General features: G+C 44.0%; 1 protein-coding gene across 1 annotated transcript in view; it reads right to left on the reverse strand.

The window, feature by feature from the left end:
• AMOT (angiomotin) overlaps positions 1-24,642 on the reverse strand; it is a 67,135-nt gene that overhangs the window by 21,174 nt on the left and 21,319 nt on the right. Inside the window, exons 3-6 of the mRNA XM_083159394.1 lie at positions 23,594-24,467; positions 13,903-14,431; positions 12,818-12,962; positions 7,650-7,742 (exon numbers count right to left, since the gene is read on the reverse strand). Of these exons, the coding sequence (XP_083015520.1) occupies positions 7,650-7,742; positions 12,818-12,962; positions 13,903-14,431; positions 23,594-24,429 (1,603 nt within the window). The 5' untranslated portion in view covers positions 24,430-24,467. The remainder of the gene's footprint in view (positions 1-7,649; positions 7,743-12,817; positions 12,963-13,902; positions 14,432-23,593; positions 24,468-24,642) is intronic.

Below are 24,642 nucleotides of genomic sequence, written 5' to 3' on the forward strand. Positions count from 1 at the left end.
TATTACCGCTTTAAAAAAAAAAATTGGGAAAACTCTAACCAAAATCTCTCATTTTTTGATTCTCACACGGGGCCTTATTCTAGTTCACTCTTTATGACAAAAAAAACATGTGCACTGCAGGGGGGCAGATGTAAAATGTGCAGAGATAATTAGATTTGGGTGAGTTATTTTGTTTCTGTGCAGGGTAAATACTGGATGCTTTATTTTTACACTGCAATATAGATCTCACTTTGAAGTAAAACCCCACCCAAATCTAATTCTCTCTGCAAAAGTTACATCTGCCCCACATGGTTTTGTCTATCTAAGAAGGATTGTGTCAGAAAGAGTGAACTAGAATAAGGGCCACTTTTACATGGGTGGCCAACCTGTGGCTCCTTTCTCAATGAGATGCGACTCCAGCACCTGAGGACTGCCACTTGCCTCCTCTGACTGTCACTCAATAAATTGGTACTCCAATGTTCTGGAGATGCTGTACTGAGCAGTTATCTGTGCAGCCATATCTCAGTCATCCCATATTTTGTAAATGGTGGTACTCTCATGTCTGGAATAAGATGCCTTATTTAGGAACTGAACTGTATGAGCAGAGATCTGTGTGTAGCACTATACAACCCTCACAGGTCCTGCCCAGCACTATATCAATAGAAGTATGCAGCCAGAATTTCAAAAAATATATTTAAAGTTCCACTTTAGATTCTTAATCTGCCCCTTCCTCATCTTGCCACGACCACCTATCCGGCCCAGCCATACACATTGATAACTTGGGGCCTGATTCAGACCTGATCTCAGAGCCGCAATTTTTTTTTTTTAAATCATCACTTATACCCCCTGATGCAGGGCCGTCTTAACATTAGGAAGGGCCCCTGGGCAACCTAGTTCACTGGACCCCCCCCCCCCCCTCAATTAGTTTGCCCAGGAGCCCACAGTCACCTCCCCAACCCTCACCTCTCTGGCTCCGTGCGGCAGCCAGTCAGCTTCCGGGGATCCGATCATCTTCGCTGGGGGATCCGGGCAGCGGGATCAGGGCAGCGGCGGTAGCTAGGAGCCTGCCCTGAAGTGGCAAAGCGCTATTAACTGGCGGGGCGGGAAGCGCTGTTGCATTTAAAAAGACTGGCCAGACGCTGATTGGCTGAATTCAGCCAATCAGCGTTCGGCCAGTCTTTTCAAATGCAGCAGCGCTTCCCGCCCCACCGGCAAATAGCGCTAAGAAAGATGGTGGCCGGGTGGCGGGGATCCGACCATCCTCGCTGGGGAAGGGGATCAGGGCGGCGGTGGCGGTAGCTAGGAGCCCGAAGCGGCGAAGCACTATTTCAGCCAGTCATTTTAAATGCAGCAGCGCTTCTCGCCCCCCCTGCTGGCAAATAGCGCTTCGCCGCTTCGGGCTCCTAGCTACCGCCACCGATGCCCTGATCCCCCTGCCGGATCACCCAGTGAGGGTGATCAGAACCCCGGCACACGGACCCCCGAAATTAAATTCACTGCTAGCTAGGAGGTGAAGCGCTATTTGCCGGCGGGGTGGGAAGCGCTGTTGCCTTTTCAAAGACTGGCCGGATGCTGATTTTCTGAATTCAGCCAATCAGCGTCCGGCCAGTCTATTCAAATGCAACAGCGCTTCCCGCCCCGCCGGCAAATAGAGCTTCGCCGAATCAGGCTTCTAGCTACCGCCACCGCCCTGATCCCCCTGCCCGGATCCCCCAGCGAGGGTGAGCGGATTCCCGGACCCCGGCCACCATCTTTCCCATTGGGCTGGGCCGGGGGCCCCTAGGTCCTAGGGCCCCCGGGCAACTGCCCATCGTGCCCAATGGGAAAGACGGCCCTGCCCTGATGAGAAGTTCACCACCCCAGTTAACCAGCGCTGTGTGCATTTCTGCACTTAACGCTGGTTAACACATCTGCCCCCATGGGTGAAATTTAATAGGTTGAGAGATTCCGAAATTGAGAGATATGGTTTTTAAAGGGGTGGTAAGCGGTGGCAATCATTTGCACTGCAAAACCAGTGTGATTTGTAGTGTAAATGATTGCCGCTTTAAAAAAAACTGGAGATTTCTTACCAAATCTCTCACTTTCTGAATCTCTCATCATATTAAATTTCACCCTACATTCATTACAGAGAACATGCTGCCTGCCAAACAGCCATAGAATACTAATGTGCCAGCATCAGGACAAAGACGTTGTGCAAAGACAAACAAGACAAGAAAAATAAAAGTGACCATCTGGAATTGGGAGTCCTACTCATCACAGCCGGAGCTAGCAGTATGCATCAGGATTTGTTCTCGGAAAAGTGTCCACCTTTTGGGGGTTATTCTAGTTCATTCTTTCCGACAAAATCCTTCTTAGATGGACAAAACCATGTGCACTGCGGGTGGGGCAGATGTAACTTGTGCAGAGAGAATTAGATTTGGGTGGGGTTTTTCTTCAAAGTGAGATCTATATTGCAGTGTAAAATCATGCAGTCAGTATTTTCCCTGCACAGAAACAAAAAAACTCACCCAAATCTAATTCTCTCTGCACATGTTACATCTGCCCCCCTGCAGTGCACATGGTTTTGTCCATCTAAGAAGGATTTTGTCAGAAAGAATGAACTAGAATAAACCCCTTTGTGTCTTTCTAGTCCATATTCTGCAACAGAGGGCACGGCTCTTTTTAAATGCCCGTCATTGTTGCTTATCCCTCTGTGCTAGTTCCAAGCCTTTGACTCATTCAATTAAAAAGTAATTATAAACAAAATCATTTTAACATCCAAAGACTTTGAACTACACATCCCAAACATCTGGGTGTGGGGTTGGAGAGATGGGTGGATTCTGTGGTAGCTCTGCGCCATAAACTAATGAGAGAGAGTGAAAGCTTTGACAGGGCATCATGAACTGGGCATAGTTTCACTAAGCCAATGTCGTCATGTTATAAGTAATATACAAGAAATGTATCATGTTGTTCACACAGTTCTTCCCAGCTTAAGCTCTTCCCAGTTGCCCAGAGGCAAAATAAATATTGGTATTCCCTTTGTAGAGTCCCTGTGCTTGTGCAGTTTTGCATTGGGTACTCCTGTTTCCTCCCACAATCCCAAAATATCCTGGGAGGTTAATCAGCTCCCAATAAATAAAAAATAAAACTGGCATAAATGTGTGTATATGTGTTAAGGTGCCCACAGACGCATCAATTATCGAATGCATTTTGTACTTTTTAAGTACAAAACGCATCTTATGTACAATTATCGGGTGGTGTTTATGGGCTTGTGCGATGCGATGCGCGTTCCCGGGAGCCCGATATTGTATGTCTAAAAAAGTACGTGCTGCACGTACTTTTTAGACTACATCTGAAAATTAACATTACACACATGGGTTCATCACATCGCATCGCATGCATCAAAGTGCACATTGCATAGCAAGCTGGAAGAAACATTGTATAGAACCATTGTACAGACAAAAACGCATAGCACAGTAAAATTGTAGCGTCTGTGGGCACCTTTAGGGAATATAATCTGTAAACTCAGCTGTGGTAGGTACGGATATGAATGGCCTAATGCAATACGCAAATTCAAGACAGAAAAAATTAATAAATAAATAAATATATATATATATATATATATATATATATATATATACATACATACATACACCACAGGGCACGTAAAGAGGAGACTGGGTAAACATCACACTTTAATGGTCCATGTGGTAGATAATGTATGTGAGGGGCTGATTAGCCCCTCACATACATTATGCCCCTGAGAGTGGCACCAGGGGCAAGATCCTTCCCTGCAGATAGATAGATAGATAGATAGATAGATAGATAGATAGATAGATAGATAGATAGATAGACAGTTTGAAGTGATACAGATAGAAAAAAAAAGTTAAAAAAGAACAGAAGTATGAAGAGGATTCCACAATGTATCACTTAATAAATGAGCTCCAGCCTTTAACAGTATTATGACCAGCAACAGGATTAGTGAGATTACAGGCATCACTTCATCAACGACAAGTCAACAGCAACAATAACTAAACAGAAAAACCCATAACACGAGTCCATGCAGTCATTAACACCCAGGCACAGATAGACCGGTACATCAGCATTCCAACAGCAAGGCAGTGGGAGGGCGGTGAATCAGGGCAAAGAATTACACGTGAACGAGACTGAACTAAAGCCTACCACTTGTAATGATCATTACAAAAAGGCTTTCATCTTTTTGTATCCACAAGGAAGCAAAATAGTAGGTGAAGTGCTCCCCACTTGACATGAGTCTGCTAATGTGCTCACACGTAAAATGTTAGAAGCACAAAAGAATAAAACCGCAAATAAAAAAAAAGGAATGTATTCTTTTATTATGCAAATGAACACAAACGATGGCAGATTTGTTAGCAAATACCCAAGAGTGTTGAAACCCATAGCACAGCCAATCTCAACCGATTGGTCACACTGTTCGAGACGATGTGTCAAAAGAATTTCCAGGTACTGAAACTAGATTTTAGATGCAAATTCAACAAACTAGGTGCAATGCAATGAGACCAGTCAGTAGTAGTCACATATATCAATGATGCTGTTTTGTGAATAACGATGTAGGGGTTGCATGCAAGTATGAAACAGGTCATCTGTGTCAGTAGGTGTTCTAGCATGAAAGTTTGGGAACCAGTGCTACAAGAAAAGGCAACCACATGATAATAGCTTTGGGTATAATGGGTTACTATGTATTAAAATGTATTTGGAATTATTTCATAAAATAGCTCAACTAGAGCACATGTGCTGTTACCTATAGCAGTCATTCATATTCACAGATCCCCAGAAAGTGAATGTTGTCATGGATTACATTATACAGCACTATTGATCTTTACACCCCATTATTTAAGATTTATTTACTAAATCCCTAATGCAGGCCATAAGTCTATGGGTCAATTCCCAATTCTGCCAATGAATGGCAAAACCCTACATGTTTCCCTGACTTGGCAATTCCAATAATTTTTGGGTTATCATCAGCAAATTGACAACTTCCGACATGTTGTATATTGCAGCTGACCCATCATCAGCTAAAACAGGGAGTTACCCAAATATTTTCCCGATATATATGGCCTTTAGAGAGCCATTGTTTGACCATGGCCAACACTGATAACTATAAAGTAATAAGAATATTAATAATAGTAACAATAATAATAGAGGATGTTACTTATGTGTGGTTATGGCATATTAGATCTACATGGTCTAGGTCTACAGTCAAAAGGTTGCCAACTATTGGTCGACAGTCAAAAGGTCGATAAGTGTCAACATAAGGTTTGCATGGGCTTGTTAATATGTTTGTGTCGACATGGATAGTCTTCATTCTAGCACCCTGCTCCATGAAAAATCCTTGCAGTTCCTCCTTCCTGCCTGGGTGTCGCTCTCTGCTGTGGTGTTTCCACAACAGTCTGGATTGTATCTCAACATTGAGATACAAACCAGACTGTTCTTGAAGTACTGCAGCAGACAGCGACACCCCAGGCAGGAAGGAGGAACTACAAGGACTTCACAAGGAGCAGGGTGCTAGAATGAACACGACATGGACACCATATAAGTGTACCGCAGTCCCTTGCATGGCTCACTTGGCTCGCCATGCTTCAGACACACAGTGCCATGCTGTGCTCGGCACACTATTATAATCTAACTATTTGCCCACATGGATGGTAAAGTATGAACAAGTTATTTTTATACGAAAAAAATCATGAAAAAACATGGCGATCTTTATGATGTTGACATTTTCACCATGTTGACCTAGAAACTGTAGATTTAATGACTGGATACCCTTATGTATACATTTACCATAAATTTCACCAATATAATGGCTATTTAATTTGTTGCTACAAAATGCTTAATTCAAAAAAGTTACGGAACTCGCAAAGTTGAGCAGCTAATTGCTGTCATTGAAGTTAATTAGAATTATGATTGCTGCTGTAGTGAGAGTGGAATAACTAGTGCAATAGGTAAAAGTGTATTACTCAGTAATGTACAGATAAAAAATACGGCAAGAAAAAAACACAGGTGGAACAAGATCTTTTCCACACCTACCTCATAAGACACATTTGATATACAGTATAAAGGTCCAATTCTACAACTGAAGAATAAAGGTCTTAAGGCCCCCATACACGCAGCCGATTTGGTCCGATTTCGGCCGATTGCGACCAATTGGCCATTAAATCGGACCAAATTGGCTGTCCCTGACATGCTGTCGGGTCCGATGCGCGGTCCCATGCACATCGGACCCGAGCAGGTGGTCGAACTGGCTGCCTGTCCGACCACCAATCCAGGGACCTCCCTCCTGGCAGCGAGGAGCAGGCACGCAGGCGATTAGTCACAACAAATTGTGACAGATCGAATACGCTGCGAGACGCCCGGGCCCTTCCTGGCGGCAGGGGCGCATCGGGTGTCCGTACACTGCTGCGAGACATCGCAGCAGTATATGGGCACCTTTAGAACTGAAGTATCAGTATTATTTGCAATCAAACAATTTAGAGGCTATTGCACACACAATGTATAGTACTTGGTGTTGGAGAAAGATAGGTTTTTTGTGTCCCAACAGGAATAGGGAAAGTGAAGCCAAATTACAATACACAGCTACATTTCTGAACATTTAAAATCCAATGAAGTATAATTTGTATTACAAAAGGCAACACCTACAGAAATGTGACTTTGAAAGAGAAATGTGGCAACTCCCATAGAAAATATGGCCTGGCAACTCCCACAGAAAATATGTAAACACCTTTAATTTACTCAAACGAGTTGGGTTTAAAACAAGAATGTCTGCTTTACATTAGCAAGAATTCTTTCAGGTTTTTTTTTTTTCTTTGTAAAGCTTGGCTGTACACGGGAACCACATCACATCACCCCTCCTTTAGTAGGGTGGGAAAATCGTAGATCAAAGTCTTACAACAAAAACTAAACACAGCAACATCAAACACTAGGAGCCCAAATAATAAAAAAAAAAGACAAATCAAACCACAGAATCAGACATCAATCCCAATAATCTTAAAACACTTGGTTCCTACTGATTGTACAAGACACATAGAACAATCCTCCTCCTACTTAACCCTGCCACGAACTACTGCTTAGTTCCTTTGAATTTAGGTTCAAGTACTGTATAGATTAAGTACATTTTCCATCATCACAGCTGAATGCTATGGTCCCTTAAAAAACAAATCAGACTCTATGGAGGTGCCAGTTCATAAATGCATATGTGGGACAAGGCCTATGGTTACAGGTTAGCTATAAGTTTTAGTAGCGCTAAACGGCTGAGGCTCCTCGATCATTGATCGTTTTGATTGGTGCACACAGTAAAAGATCAGTTATACAGCAATCCAAATAGCGAATGAACAGTGTATGTCTCAGAAAAGGGAATATAGGTTTTTTTTTCTAAGCACAAATATCAATGCAAATAGGGTTATGTTGTTTTCATTTGCTTAGAATGTGAATATTATGTTCATAAATATCGTAAACATACATTGGTACAAAATTATTTTCTAATCTGTACACTGTAACAAGAGATCTGTACAAAATAAAGAGACATCTCCAAGCTAGCGATTAAGGAAACATTTGAGAGTCAGCTATGCATCAAACTACTTTGTTAATGTGACATAAAAGGCCTAAGAACGATTCAGCAAACAACATGGGGAAAAAAACAGTCACAAACCACTTACTCTGTGCTAGAAGTTGCGATATGGTTTTTCTGTTGTCTTCTGATCCTTCAAACTCCTTTTCTGCAAGCTGTTTATTTGCCGTTTCCATCCGCTCTAAAAAAGTTAAATACAGAAAATGTATATAAGAAAAATCCCAAAGTTCCAAAATAAATGCTTATACAAAATACAAGAAGGCTGCAGGTGGAGAGCGTTTACAGTGGTCTCATAACCATAAAGTGACTCCGTCCTTGTATCACAGTAAAGGTAGGTTAGGAGTTGTAACAGTGTACATTACAGTGAAGGCAAGGGGTTTGTGGACTGAACCAAACTTCAGAGAAATACCTTAGAACCCAGTGAATGCTTGCCGGCGATGGATACACTTTATTAATGTATATAGAAGGTCTCTGGCTTCACTGTCCTTGTTGCATATAACTGCTGTCTGCTCCTTGTAGGGAGAGGGGGGGGGGGATCAAGGTTCCCCTTAACAGAAAGAAAGGCAATGTAGTGTGTATAGGAGTATTGGTGCAGAGTACGTGTTACATGGAGAACGGCTAGTGTACTGGTGTATTTGCTTCAACCAATGGAATACTATTGGCTGGTTCACATCTGCCAGTTCGCCATAACACGTACTCAGCACCAATAATCCTATATGCATTACACTGGCACTTTATTACTGATCTAGTTACCAGCCCGTCAAAATGATGGAACATTATAAAATTTCAGCCCCAGCATTTGTGCACAACCTAGCAGCACATAAACTGCTCTGTCGATGCCAACCAGTGGTTGGTGGCACACAAAAACAATTGAATTTCTACTAAAGAGGTGAGGAGCAGAGTTAAGGTGCCCATACACTAGTCCGATATGGGCCGATTTCACCCAATCCCAACGAATCAGGCTAAGAAATCATGTGACATCTGCCTCCGGCTGCCCATCCGACCTGGCCATCTTCGGGGCCAGATGTACTAAGCTTGACAAGTGATAAAATAAGAGTGGTTAAAATAGCAGCCAATCAGCTCCAATGTGCCATGCCACAGGCTGTGTTTGAAAAATGACAAATAGGAGCTGATTGGCTGGTTGTTTATCACTCTCAATTGTATCACTTTTCAAGGCTTAGTACATCCATCCCATGGTATTTTATTATATAGGCTATAGATACAAGGATGCCATGAACGGACTACTTTTAATAGACAACATTGCGTCATATAAATCATATCTAAGTAGTATGCAGACAGCTATCATATTAAGTGATAAAGCTTTATGCAGGGGTTTCACATAAATACACACATGAGTTCATGCTGCACACAGGGATGTGCTCGCTCTATCTATTACTATGTAGTATTTAAAACTAAAAAGAACATTGTGTAACCAGAGTCTGGAGGCGAGGTGAATGCCATATGTGACGGAGCCTGAAAGTTAAAAGGCTGATGAGTCCTCATTTTGTGGGGGTGTTGGAATGTAGCGACAATACACGTGGGAAAAAATATCTTGCTGAAGGGAGGGCCTCCAATTCAAGAAACGCCCAAACAACTTGAAGAGCAAAATGCTGCCTCAAAATACCTGAATTATAATGTCATGTGAACACAGCCTTTCCATAGCACTTCCGGAAGCAAATCATGCAATAATCAGCATGGGTGACACCTGAGAGCTGATGAGGTGACAAGCTTTGCTACTGTGATCCACATTACACTGCATACAACATGTAAAGTTAACTATGACCGTTGAAGGACAAGTGGGTGATTAAATATGATATGGAAAGTCCTGCATATTGGGTCCATAGAATGTGTGGGACATGGATGGAGTAGATTTTGGCACACCTTTAAATTAATGGAAGTGTTTGGGGCTATGAACACTAGCTCTGTTTAAGCTAGAATACATAACCTTTCACAATTGCTCAATAAACTACCATGATATCAGACAGAAGTGAAGAACTCTTACCTGAAATCTAAATAGTAACCACTCTGAATGACCTGCACCAGTCCTGCCCAAGCTGTGGCTCTCCAGCTGTTTTGATGCCCTGCTACAGTTATAGCATTCCCTATTAGCACAATTGTGGCAGGGCATCCTAGGACTGGCAGAGACACAGGTTGGTCAGGCTTCACATAAACTATTGCTGCAACTGGACGCTGTAAGTTGTAACTTCATTTTCTGAGGGACAGTGAAATCTATGGAAATCATCAATTTCACCAATTGTTCCATTGTTGCAAAGGAAGCAAATTTATTCACATGGTCTGTCAGATTGCAGAACAGTGCGTCACGAGGCTTCAATGAGCAATTTAACCCTTTGAGTGCCAAGTGAAATTGGCAAAATAGGTGTGAGAGTTGCCAAGTCAATTTTTATTCATCACCGTGACCTGTAAATGTTTACCTTATATAGGATATATCATCTTTTATAAACACATTTCTTTATTTTAATTCATATGACAAATGTGAGTGACGCGGGCATATTTAGCGGATATTTTGCACATCTCACAGATGTTGGCACTCAACGGGTTAATATAGAAGTCAGGAGCTATTGAAGAGTCAGGAGCTGTTCGGATCTGTTGAAGTGTCCTGCATAAAGAGTTTCATTGGGGAAATGATGTTTCAGTGCAGTTACAAATGAATCACAGCTCCTGTGTTGCAGTTTTGGGGTCTTCCAGGGCGATGTGCATTCCTGCAATGACCATTCTTCTTCCACACATTAATGACAAAAGACACAGTGGATATAGGGACCTTCCAAACATCTGCAATGCTTCTTATCTCCAATCTGGCATGATCCCCTTTTCAAACGGGTGTGGTATGGGACTCCGACAGTCGGGATCCCGACAGTGATTATCCCGACGTCGGGATCCCGACTGGCTAGAGTCAGACAGCATGGCGAGTGCAAAAAAGCCCCTTGCGGGCTCGCTGCGCTTGCCACGCTGCGGGCACCGTGGCTCGCTACGCGAGCCACCTATTCTATTCTCCCTCTATGGGGGTCGTGGACCCCCACGAGGGAAAATAGCGGGTGGCCGTCGGGCACCCGGCTGTCAGCGTTTTGACAGTCGGGATTCCGACGTCAGGTAAATGATTGTCGGGATCCCGACTGTCAGGAACCCGTCCGGCACCCTTTCAAACACTATTAGCACCTATCATCAAAGCCACTTCATTAGCAAATGATCTAATTAGTGTTTCTCTTCTCGTGTTATACCTTCACAAACAGGTATCTTCTGGAGGAGCACACCATTTAGTTTGCATGGTGGTGTCCAATCACTTTTGTCTACATAGGGGTATATTCAATGGGCTCGGCAAGTGTCGGCGAGGGGGGTTTTATCGCTAGTATGGCTTTTTTAGCGAGTCCAGCCGTTTGCATTATTCTGTGTTCTGAGAAATCCTCGCCGTCAGAGGGTGGAGAGGATTCCACGGAACAGCGACGTTCTTGGCAAATGCAGGGAGTTTTGACAGCTGCACTCGCCGTTTCCACCTCACCTCAGGGAGCAGACGAGGTGGAAATGGCGAGTGAAGGGGGGTCAGTTGAATACTGACCCACAAGCTATGCCTGCAAGCTGTCGGCACTGCTCGCCATCAGGCATTGAATATACCCCATAGTGTAGAAAATGGTCTAACACTTGATGTGCGTTTAACAGCATTGATGCATGTTTCAGCAAAAAGTATCAAACAATTATCTATCAGTCTTGGGACTCGGGAGATGTGAGGTTACCCTGCTCCTGCTGCAGTAATCAGTCAATGTATGTAACACAATGATGTGTGACATATCACGAGAGCACAGCGACCCTGCAGCTCGCATAACTAATTCTACATGTGACAGTTTGTGATGAAGTAGACAACGCACCAATGGAGAGCGCTCTCTCTATCACTGCTAATTTAACAATTGTTCTAAAGTTCTAATGCTTCTTTCTGAATATGAAAAAAAAAAAAGATTTCCAGATTCTGGAGGAATTTGCTTCACTAGTCAGACACTGCCAAAGGAAGAATCAATGAGCATCATACAGTCTATAAACAGGTTGATCACCTTTATACAGTATGTGTGATATATACATACTATACAAATAATAGATCTACACAGTGTCTAGGTGGACACGGCAATGGTTAAGTCGGTAAAAAGTCGCCATGAGTATTTCACATTTTCTTTCCTTATTAGTTTTTGGGGTACTTGTGAGTTATCCGGGCGCCCGATGTTGAAATTGAATGTCAGTACAATAAGAGTACGATGCGACGCGATTTCCCTTGAAATGTCCTTGTATCCAAAATCGCATCGTAATCGCGTCGCATTGGATGCTATTGTATGGTATACAATGGCACGCGATGCGACGCGACGCGATTTTAACACATTTCAATGAAAAAATGCCCAAAGCCCCCAAAAAGTGACAAAACTTAAATCCCATCCCCATTGTTAACGCCACTCCACTATTGACGCCAACCCAAAGCGTGGCGAGCGCAGCGAGCCCGCAAGGGGCGGCGGTATGCGTCCTCCGACCTTTTCATGCCCTACTATCCACGTCGGCGTGGAGTTGAGAATAGAATAGTGTGGCGAGCGCAGCGAGCCACCGAGCCCGAAGCGTGGCGAGCGCAGCGAGCCCCGCGAGGGGATGCGGATACCTTCACAGGTAAGAGCGGCCCTTCGCGGGCTTCACAGGTATCAGGGACCATTTTACATTGATTCCAATGTTTAAATCGGGTACACTGCTAAAATCGGGTGCTGATCTCGTCGCGTCGCATCGCATGCCATTTGGTTAACACGCGATGCGACGCAATCCGATCCGATGGTACCCGATCTAAAATCGGGCGCCCGGATAACTCACAAGTACCGTTTTTGGGACTTTTTCATGCTTTACCATCCACCTGATCTACAATTTTGGCAACTGTAAAGTGTGAGAGGTGCAGTGAGGGTATGCGCTACACCAACTGGGGGCATCCATACCGATGGGTATAAACATGCAGACACAAATCGGGAAAACTCATGTTGACTTTTTCCAAGCCAACCTTTTGCTTTTGTCGACATTTTGTCAAAAATAAACCTAGTGCTATTGTCAAAGGCGACCTATTGACCTTTCCATTTGCGCGCATATATATATATATATATATATATATATATATATATATATATACACACACATACACACAAACACACCTATATACACCTGTGTCATGATATCAATGACTTAATATTTATTTTTATCTTTAGACATACATTAACCATAATTATGTACCTCTAAGGTCCCTGTTAAAATCATGAATCCTCCGGATCTCCCCCTCCAGTTTTGTTCTCATGGCTTTCTCCAAAGTTTCCCTCTTGGATGAAGATTTTACAAGGTTTTCATATGCTTCAGAGACTCTCTGGATTTCCATCTCCATCTGGAATGTGCCAAATGAATATCATGAGGCGAATGGCCAACTACACACTCCCTTTATAATGACATACTGCACCTGTTTCTTCCCTACCCAAATAAGGAGATATCAGAGCTACTATTGTATAAAAAGGATGAGAATATACATTAAGAAAATGTATAAATACACTGCACAAATACAGTTCAGTGTATAGTTTATGGTTTTTTATTTTAGACCTGTAATTTAGCAAACACAGCACAAAAACACCTCAGTCTGAATGCTCCATCTCTACCTAGTTATTTCATATTCCACTTGAAGCAGACCAGCAGAGGTTTGTGGGGATGGGTTTCTACACACTGCCTTAAGGTGCGTACACACGGGCATTTATCCCTGGCAATATGGTCACTGAGCATTGAATCATTCGATGGTGAGCAACCATCAAACAAATGATTTTTCTTCTGTAAAGCTGTATGCGAGTGGATGTGTAAGCGTACATCCAATTTAATGCTAATTACGGGAATTTGTGCGGCCAGGGGGGAGTGGGGCACTCAGCGGGCTGAGTTTACCTGCTCATTAGGCTGTGAATACACGCAGCCTAGAGAAAAGGTCTGAATAAGGCCCATAATAACAGATACTACCATACTGATACTTGTAGTTCCACACAGAAAAATGTAGGTGCACTGCTAACATATTCAGTAAGGTGTTACGGTTTTGTTGCCTATGATTTTATATAAACTGATAGCTGTACATTTTCTTTTCTATTTGCTCAAAATGTTATATATTTTTCGAATTTAAAAAAAAATCAGTTAGAGTTTGCCTTTGTTCTACTACTTGGCAAGCGGACACCTGTGTTATATACGGTGTTGAATTGTTTTAGTTCTTGTAATTGTTCTGCAGTCTTTCATAAGACGCTGTATAATAATATGGTCTTAAAATGATTCTTCCTTCGACACTTTGTAATACTTACTTTCTGAAACCTTGCCACTTTGTCATAGCATCCTTCCAGCTCCTGGCGCAGAGACCTATTCTCCTCTGACAGAACAGCGACCATTTGTTGGGCACGGGAAACAATAGCAAATGGGTCTCCCTGCATCTGGGAATATGGTGAGGGCAATGGGGGAGGTCTGGACAAACCAGGGTCCATCTGTGGTTGTTGCTGCTGATGCTGTTGTTGCTGTTGCTGATGCTGCTGTCCAAAGTAAGACTGAGACAAGCGATAAAAGTCTCCATGATGAAACTGGCTGGACATTTGCTGAGGCCGGGGTGTTCCAGGAAAGAATTCCCCATGGCTTGGAGATGGAAGCTGCTGTTGCGATGGCGACATAGCTAAAGGTGGTGGGGACTGTAGTAGGCTCATAGAGCCAAGGGAAGTGAGAGAGGAGGTGGGACTGTGATAGTGCAGTGATCGTTGATGGTGTTGATGCTGTACATCTTGATGATGGTGTTGATGCTGTACATCTTGATGATGGTGTTGATGCTGTACATCTTGATTTTGCCTGTTGAGGACAAAAATTGATTAAATGATTTTTACAATTTTTCCACCAATCACTAGGATAAACTAAAATAATTCCTGTGTCCCCATCCTCCACCTACATAAAGCATCCATACGTCAAGTAACACTAGTAAGTTGGTCCAATCAGTCTCTCGGTCTTCCCTGTCTGAACTTAAGGTATAACACCTGACCACAGTATCTCATCCACCAGTCAAGGACTGCCCAGTAAGCACTTCACTATCTATATGCCTGTTCCATTGTAGCAATGGGAAATGTTGGGGCGAGAGCATGCTTCCAAAGCACATGATGGAGATTGGAAAGTGATTACAGGACTACATTCTAATCCCCACTTCTATTAGAATCCAGCATGTCCCTTGTCCTGATGAGGGTCTTTCTTTGTTACTGCAAATAGCTCAATATATAAAAATGTAAATGAAATATGTTATCCCTATCAGAAACATAAACACACAGCAGCATACAATGAGGCAGATAGAGTAGCAAAAAACAAACAAACACAACTTTGCCACGAGACAAACCATGTTGTAATGCCAGGTAAGCTAAGCATTTGTGTCCCAATGCTAAATCACCTACAGTACACAATGGTTTTTCCAAAGTATACATATACCTGATATTCATAGGCATCCTGTCACCTCCCTAGGAACCATTGACATCAATAAGCCATGGACACATCAAGATCATAAAATGGCTGCCGCCACTAACTATAGGATACCCGTATACAATAATAAAAATAGCATATAACTGATATCAATGAAGAAGAAAAAATACAATACACTGAGATTCACGCAACATTACTCATCCATGTCCTTGCGGAATATACTACAGAGCACGATGTTGTATAGAACTGCAATCTAATATTACAAAACTATATTTCAATTAGAATAATAAAAAACACCCCACTCATAGTAGTAGAAAAGACTGCATAGTTGCAAAAATTGTTATACATATGTATCATCGCATACCCACATTAAATAGAGGCTTTAACAAGAATTTTTACTTTGGGTACATTATTTTAAAGATAATAAAAACCTAACTACAGTATAATCAAAAGGTATGTAAAGAATAAAGAGTGACAACACTCTGCACATACATGAAAAGCAGGCACACAGTACACCGGAGATCTCACAAGTTATCCAGCTTCAATATTTGCAGCAACCCCTCCCTTCTTGGCATCTTCTAGGAGGTATGAACTGAGTTTTCAGGCACTGCGATCCCAAGCACCCCCATTTTCTGACACTGGAGCAGACCAGAGTGCGAGTGCAGGCAACAAGTCTGACAGAGGCACATCTGCTGTTACTGCAACTACTGTAGTCTCCAAACGCTTCTCGCAACACGTGTATTTGTCTCCCACAGAATCAGGAGCACCATGGGAACTCCTGATAGCAGCAAGCCCTTTGATGATATGTATTTACTGAGCCACTGGGACCAGTCACAGTATTACTGCTTCTGCCCACATAAAGAAGGTGGATCTTCATTTGCGTATGTCATTAATAGGAATGTAGGTCACATCCATCACACTCTTCATTCAGGGCTGTAATTTATCAGACATCATGAGTGTACAGGACTGGTTTCCCTGGCTAATTTCATTACCTCCCTCTTACAACACTAGACACACAGTAAAGTAAGAGAGCAGGTTCTTATACAAAACGATTTCATTGGCTATAGCTATAAAAGAAACTGTGTTCAAATGACAAACGTGACTGAGAAAATGATCATCATATGCAATCTGGATGTGTACACAAGACACCGGTATACTCTAAAAGGGGTATACACACACAGGCTCTGCGATTTTAACAAAGTGACTTGGCTTAGTCGAAAAAATCTATTTGCATGCACTGTCTATTTGGCTTGGCGATAGCGTCGCCGTGGGTTCATGCATACCTATTACAAGCAATGTGCACACATGGTGATTTTGGCTAACCTTCTAGGCAAATTTGACTGTCTAGTCAAAATTGCCTGGGCAAATCGCACCGTGTGTACACGGCTTTAGAAGGAGGTAAATTGCTGTGTTCCACCCTATATAAAAAGCTATGAACTTTGCCTTTTTAATTTCAAGACACTTTTGTGGTGGTAAACTATGCTTGCTTGAGCACTGAATATAAAAATATTTTACAAAATAAACCAACATTTTCCAATGCTAACTTGTCATGTCTTTTCATTTTTATTTAAATCATTGAGGGAAGGTTGCCTGGCAGTTTATTAGTCCTAAAATGGACATTTTTAATGTCATCCATAGGGAAAAGCAGGGCTGACCCAGGTTCAGTATAAGTGGTGCAGACCCATGTTCAGTGTAAATGGTGCAGACCCAGGTCCAACCCAGGTTTAAGTGCTGGGTAAATGGGGTACGAAGCTGGGTCCAACCATGGAAACTCCCGTGTTTAAAGACCAGGGTCCGAACAGGGATTTTGGTGTAAAAGGGGTATTAGTTTAGTTTTTCGGATAGCCAAAAAAAGCAAAACTATTTGAGGCCTGATTATTCAATTGCATCTGTTTTGGCTGCTATTGAAGGCATTTTTGTCCATGAGGCATTTTGGCCCTAAAGAACAAATAAAATTGAATGCCCCCATAAGTCCTAAATTAAAGGCATCAGACCAGTTTTATATTGGCGCTATCTACATAACCATTATTTCACTGGTAAAATAAATAAATTAAATAAAAGATCCAAGCTTAGATCTACACTGTATATACAGAGAATTGTGCCTCTGAAACTATATTTCCAACCACTGTCATCTTGCTAGACAGGGGGAGAATTTGGCGTCATTATAAACCATACATGATAATTACCCCATTTGTGTATGTCATTATATAAATACAATTCATGTGAACTATGCGATAGTATAAGCAAAGCAATTCTGAAAAAGGGGAATTTTACAATGCAGATAGTGTGGCTTGCTTATCTTGTAAAAAATGAGTCATTTGTGTGAATATCAGTTAAACAAAAACTTTATAGTTTGTTTGCTCAGATGAAAGACTTATGCCATCAGAATGCAGAAGTTACTCTCTGGAATGTTCTCCATCCGCCACGGAAATATCCAACAGGTAAGCATATCCCTCAGACAAAGGGCCTTATTCTAGTTCACTCTTTCTGACAAAATCCTTATTAGATAGACAAAACCATGTGCACTGCAGGTGGGGTAGATGTAACTTGTGCAGAGAGAGTTAGATTTGGGTGAGTTATTTTGTTTCTGTGCAGGGTAAATACTGGCTGCTTTATTTTTACACTGCAATATAGATTTCACTTTGAAGTAAAACCCCACCCAAATCTAAATCTCTCTGCACAAGTAACATCTGCCCCACCTGCAGTGCACATGGTTTTGTCCATCTAAGAAGGATTTTGTCAGAAAGAGTGAACTAGAATAAAGCTGCCCATACACGGCCCGATACGGGCGGGCGTTGTGGGCTTAAATAGCACAGATCACATCACATTGCATTGCATGTGCATGCGTTGTGCATGCAATGCGATGAGAACTAAGTACAAAAAGTATGTGCAAGCACTGTACTGTGCAATGAGGTGCCGCAGGAGCGCGCACCTCAAAGCAAGGAACGCACAGCACGGTATGGGCAGCTTAAGGCCCAAAGTGCTTTATTGAAGAAAATGGAAAAGAAGAAGTGTCTAGAACAGTAATCTACATCTGCTTGCACACCTGCTTATATTTACAGCTCAGAAGTGGAGTGCATCAGATAGTTCATGTTAAAGTTATCTTTATACATTGGTACCAACATCCCAATGCAAATGAGACACATTCTACTCTTCAATAATGATGCAACATAAATGGATTATTTAGTATGTGCATAATTAGAACGTCCTATGGCTGTCATTATGCAGATAACTTTCTTTTACTAGAAACCTGTCAACTGTTATCACATCATAAACAGCCAAGGCCCAAAAGGAAACAGCTTTAATGCTACATCTCCATTCCACAGGCAAGCTCGTTCCTCTAGTCAACATTAATTCTCTTATGTATTGTAATCTGCAACTGTCCCTTTCTGGTGGAACATAAATTACACTGGGGCATATTCAGGGTCCGTCGTTAGCAAGCCCAGTTCCGCCTGTTCTAGCTTTTACATCAGCTAGACAGGCGGATTCTGTTTCACCCTTTCACCAATTACTGTATTCAGGGTGAATACAGGGCGGAACGCCTCCTGGCGTTAAAACACCAATGAGGCAGAAAGGAGGGGGCATGTACAATTCGCCTGCAGGGGAGTTTGCTGGACACCCATGCCCCCCGCTCTCCCATCAAACTGGCTGGCCCAGTGTCCCCCTTCCATCCCTCCCTCTCTCCTACTTGCGGTCTCCGGGGTGCACCCTGTGGCTTCTCATCCACAAGTTCTGTACCTCCTGCATCGCCCGCCTGCAGCCGTATCCCCCCTGGGAGCTGCCATGGAGTGCTCCCCCGTCTGCTGCCCAGGGCTGCCTCCTCCCCGCCTGCCGCCAGCGATACTCACCCTGGGAGCCGCTATGGATTGCTCCCCCGTCCGCTGGCAGCCTGCTGCCCCCAGCAGCCATGGAGCGAATCCATCCCGGCCGCCTGCCATCAATACCCCGCAATCCAGAATGGAGTGCACCCCTGTACCGCCGCCAGGTCCGTGTCCCCCCCCCCCCCGGGAGCCGCCATGGAGTGCTCCCCCGTCTGCTGCCCAAACACGCATCACTGGGCTGCCTCCGGCGCCGGGGACAGACAGAGTGCCGAACACCCGGAGAGAGGCAGCCCTGTAATGTCAGTGACAGGAGTTTGTGCTCCGGCGCCACCGATCAAGTGCCCAGCATCGGAAGTGCACACTCCTGTCACTAACATTACGGGCAGCCTCTCTCCGGGTGTTCAGCACCCGATCCCCGGAGCCGGCTCACAGACGCTGATAGGGGGGGTGGGGAGAAGGGGCACTTCCAGCGCAGCGCAACAGTATTTTTTAAAGAAAAAATAAACACCGCTGTGCTGGCTGGATATCTCTGCCTGACCCCCCTGCTGCTGACCACCAGATGTCCCCCTGCTGCCCACCCGCTGACCTCCTACTGCCTACCTGCATCCCCCTGCTGGCCACCTGTGCCCACCTTCACCCCGCTGCTGCCCACCTTTACCCTCCTGCACCTCTGTGCTACCCACAAGCATACCCCTGCTGCCCACCTTCAACCACCTGCATCCTCCTGCTGCCCTCCATCACCCTCATGGTGCCCACCTTTACCCACCTGCACCCCTCTGCTGCCCACCTTTACCCACCTGCATCACCCTGCTGCCCTCCATCACCCTCCTGGTGTCCACCTTTACCCACCTGCTGCCCTCCTGCAACCCTCTGCTGCCCACCTTCACCCACCTGCATCCCCCTGCTGCCCTCCATCACCCTTGTGCACCTACTTGCATCCCCCTGCTGCCCTCAATCACCCTCCTGGCGCTCTCCTGCATCCCCCTGCTGCCCACCTGCACCCCCTGCTGCCCTCCATCACCCTCCTAGTGCCCTCCTACACCTACCTGCATCCCCCTGCTGCCCTCCTGCATACCACTGCTACCCTCCCGCTGCCCACCTGCACTCTCCGGCGCCATCCAGCTGCACACCTGCACCATCCTGCTGTCCACCTGCACCCTCCATCACCCCCCTGCTGTCCTCCGGCACCCACCTGCTGCCCTCCTTCACCTTGTGACACCCTCCTGCTGTACACCTGCACCCTCTTTCACCCTCCTGCTGCCCTCCTTCACCCTCCTGCTGCTCTCCTTCACCCCCCTGCTGCCCTCTTTGACCCTCTGGCACCCTCCTGCTGCCCTCCTTCACCCTCTGGCACTCCCCTGCTGCCCTCCTTCATCCTCTGGCACCCTCCTGCTGCCCTCCTTCACCCTCCTGCTGCCAAATAGCGCTATTGGCTGCCTAGCAGCCTTGCGACTCCTGATTGGCCGATAGGTGGACAATAGCGCAATTCGGGGGGAGGAGCCGCAGGATGTATACAGACATCCTCCGGCTCTCCTCAGTCCGTGCTGGTATCGGGTACTGCGGTTTTTTATTTATTTAGCAAAGTGCCCTGGATGCCTACTTTGGAACTAAGAGGATTTAATCTACGCCAGAGGACCCAGGTGAGTATGGATTCCCTCCACAGGTACCCATACTGGATTTCTACTGGACGAGGGGACCGAACTACTATCAAGTTAGGTAAGTATCTGCGTGAATGGGCTCTGTGTGCATTAAAGTTTTATTTTTCAGGTGTCTTTGTGTTTTTATTTAGCTATTGGTTCTGCTGTGGAACTAAGAATCCCAGCAAGCCCATTAATGGACCACATGCTGGGACTTGTGGTTCTTCAAGTCCCAGTATGCGTACCAGGCTTGCTAGGACTCATACAGTAGTTCCACAGCAGAACCCAATGGTTCTTTCTATTTTTACACCCACATCAGCCCAGTGTCCAAAGCCCAGGGGCACCGGGGACAGCACCAGGCTTCAGCTTGGGTAAGTAAGTTCTGGAGGGGGAGGACCCCTTCATTAGGGGGGTCCCCACTTCTCCAGGACCCCTGCCCAGGCTGACTGGTCAGTAATTTAATGCTTCGGCCGCGGGACCTTATATAATAAGTGTCCCCCGGCTGTGGCATTACCCTGCTGGCTGGTTGGGCCTGGTGCTGGTTCTGAAAATACGGGGGACCCCTATTCGTTTTGTCCCCCGTATTTTGGGAACCAGGACCTGCCCTTGGGCCTGGTGCTGGTTTTAAAAAATATGGGGAACCCTATTTAATTTGGTCCCTGATTTTTTTTAAAACCAGGACCGGCTGGTTATGCCCGTGGGGGGACCCCACGCCGTTTTTTAAAATTATTTATTTTTCTCTTTTTTTACACTGCAGCCTGCACGGATCTGACTGATCCATGCAGGCTAAAGCCAAATACGCCTGGAAAATGAAGTGTATTTTCCAGACATATTTGGATGGCAATTAGCAGCCATATCCCGCTAATTACCGGTCGTATTAGGAATCACCACTTTTGAATGGTGATTCCTATTCATACTCTTTCAATGGCGTATACATTCATTTATACGTATAAGAATGTGCCATGAATACGATTTTCAGGATCGTAAATCCCAAAAATAGGAATACGTATAAGTATCACATGGGTACAACACTGAATGCTGGTAAAACACAATGCTACATGGGTAGAGTAAAAAAAAAAAAAAAATAATGAAAAAAATCTAAATATATTCATATAGGCAATAATAGACATACAACATGCATTTATAAGCAAAATGACAATAAATTACATTGATTCATTTAAAAAAACTACATAAATAAAACAATATTTTATGTTTTGTAGAGCAGTCCCGACAGAAGAAATTGTCTAGTTCACTTTGTCTAAAGCCTGCCTGAAAACTGTAGAATCCATTTAGACAATCAGACACTGAATAGGCTAAATCAGATTAACATGGCTGAGTTTAGACAAAGTGAAAAAAAAAGTCCAAATGACTCATTTAGACAGGCGAGGCAAACGAAAAGAGTTGACAGGTGAAATGCTTTAGACTGTCTAGAAAAAATGATAGTGAATACTACAATTCATCTAGCCTTTTTTTTCAGGCGTAAAATATGCTGTTTTAGACAGAATGGACCTAACGACCAACAGTGAATACACCCCACTGCCTCTAAGTGTTATGGCCCCCACACACTAGAACGATTTTTTAAGGCCCCCACACACTAGAACGATTTTTTAAGGCCCCCACACACTATAAGGATTTTTTGTCCGAGTGTCCGATTTACGACCGATCGTCCGATATATCGGACGATTTTTATTGATAATCGGCAATAACCAGCCGATTATATATCGGACGATCGGTCGTAAATCGGACAAAAAATCGTTCTAGTATGTGGGGGCCTTAACCCCAGGTTTAAAAGGGTCAGCATCTAAACAGAGTTGGTTGTTCCCAAGAAAACAGCTCATTAAAACAAATTGTACTGTAACTGTTCTTGTACACAAAGTACTCTGCAAAGCAAGATAAATAAAAAAGTTTATGGTTTTCCCATGAGAGAATAGGAGATCATTACCATTAATAGATATGCATATATAAAAAGTTCAGACTAGAGCATTGTATATTTAATTAGATTTCGTTTTTAGTGCATTGTTTCAGTTGCTACAGTGCCAAAACGGTGTTGGCTGCATACCCTGGCACAGTGGTGTTTTAGATTGTATTGCTAGAATGTAAAAATAGCTTAATCAGTACAGGCTGTCTCATTTTGATCTATCAAAGAGTATTTTTTTTTGTTTTTGTTAAACATTATCAGTGGATTTAACTGCATGCTGTAAATAAAGTTGTACAAATCAAAAGTTGATTTCTGAAAGTTTTTACAGCTACTTAAAAATCAAGCTCCTTTATATAAATCAACATTACACAAAACACATACAATTCTACCAATCTAGCAATTAGGATCCTATCTAAAATATTAGCATTTTCCTGTATGTTTTCCAAGCAGTCACTGGGCAGTATTGGATGCGGCCGGTGAGGAGGTTAAATGGCGGGGATCACCAAAAACAAGCGACCCTCGCCGTTTAACCCCCGTGCCGGCCGCTCACCATATTCACTGTTCCAGGGGGAACCATTGCTGTCAGTGGACTGTGAGGATTCCCCCAAACAGCGAGGTTTGTTGCTAATGCAGGGAGCCCGCTGCATTTAGCAGCGAGCCTCACTGTTTTGGCCGCCGTACATGCCATTTCCACATCGCTGTAAAAACCCAGTGAGGTGGAAACGGCGTGTGCAGTGGGGTGGTCAGTTGAATACTGACCATGCGAGCTGTGACAGCAAGCAGTCAGCACTGCTCGCTGTCATAGCTCACAAAAAGCATTGAATATACCCCACTGCTTTGTTTCTATGGCTACCAGACCTAAAATTCCACAAAGTGATCTGTAATCTACTGGTTTAAAAAAAAAAGTGGCTTGTGAGCAGTTTTCCAGCTATAAAATTCAGGTTTTACAGATGTACAAATAGAGGCATACTAAATATCACACACCCTCATACACTTGGTACATCCCACACAAAAGAATCAAGCCAGATTTTCATATAAATATGGCAGAGGGCCTTCGTTATAGGAGCTCGTGGCTGCCTTCGTTCCTGTGTTTACTACTCAATTTATACATGAATGCAGCCAACTTATTGCTTAGCAATTTTAAAATAAGTACATTTTTAAAAAAACAGCCTACCTGGATGATCCATATTCTGGAGGAGGCTGGTAGCGGACCATAGGCCCATCTGAACGGTTCTGCTGGCTGCCTCGGTGATCCCCATAATGGTGCCCCATGTCCTTTGGTTTCCCTTGTAAAGGGAGAGTGGAAATATGTTTGAACGGGTAGTCAGGCGGAGGTCCCCTATGTTCCATTATTTTTTGTCCTCCACTCTGTGAAGGATTTTTGTATAGTTCATTGGATCCACCAGAGGTTTTATAGAAGTCTCCTGGTTGTGGGGAAAGCGGGGCACTGGTGACAGGGGCATGGGCCTTTACACCACTTGTAGCTAGGGAGAGCTGCATTAGTCTCTCACTAAGGGACCGGACATGGCCCTGTTTTAGGTCCTTCAGACCATCATCCTGATGAACTTTCCCTTGGCTAACCCTCTGAACTGTGGGACGACCTTCAGTCCTCATTTTCTGATTAGTGACTCCAGTTACGTAGAAAGCTGCACCAACACTGGCATGAGGCTGCCCACGAAAGTACTGTGACTGAACTTTGGCCTCCTCATAGGTAGGCAGGTCTTCACTGTTCTGAGCTCTCAGTGGTATCTGCTTCTCCATCATATTCTCCACTTGGATCTCCTGCCCTTGAGGCTCTTGGCGGGCAGCATGTGGAACCAACTGGGAGTCCTGAGAGCTCAGTCCGTCGTTCTGAGACACTTGCCCGCCACCATAAGATGGAACGTTCCCTGTGGCTTGTTGATGCAAGGCCAGCAAGTTACGGTTGTCATTAGGATTACCGTAACGTAGCTGCTCCTGCAGCAGTCTCTGCAACACTGTGGTGGCTGCTTGCTCTTCTGAAGTCCTCATCTCCAACGGCAGCGCCTCGAAATTGGAATTCGAGTGACCTGCAAATCAAAAGCAACAATTAGCAATAAACCAATGTTAGATCTTTGCAAAAACAGCAACATTCATTTGGGACAGATTTTGTAGCCAAAGTAAATTGGATTTTGTTCAAGGAAGTTATGTTTTATTTCATCTGAAAATAATGGGAACGGTTGCAGGGAAAACGAATGATACATT

The sequence above is a fragment of the Crinia signifera genome, chromosome 9 (genome assembly GCF_055691185.1).
Source record: "Crinia signifera chromosome 9, ASM5569118v1, whole genome shotgun sequence".
NCBI classification, from domain to species: domain Eukaryota; kingdom Metazoa; phylum Chordata; class Amphibia; order Anura; family Myobatrachidae; genus Crinia; species Crinia signifera.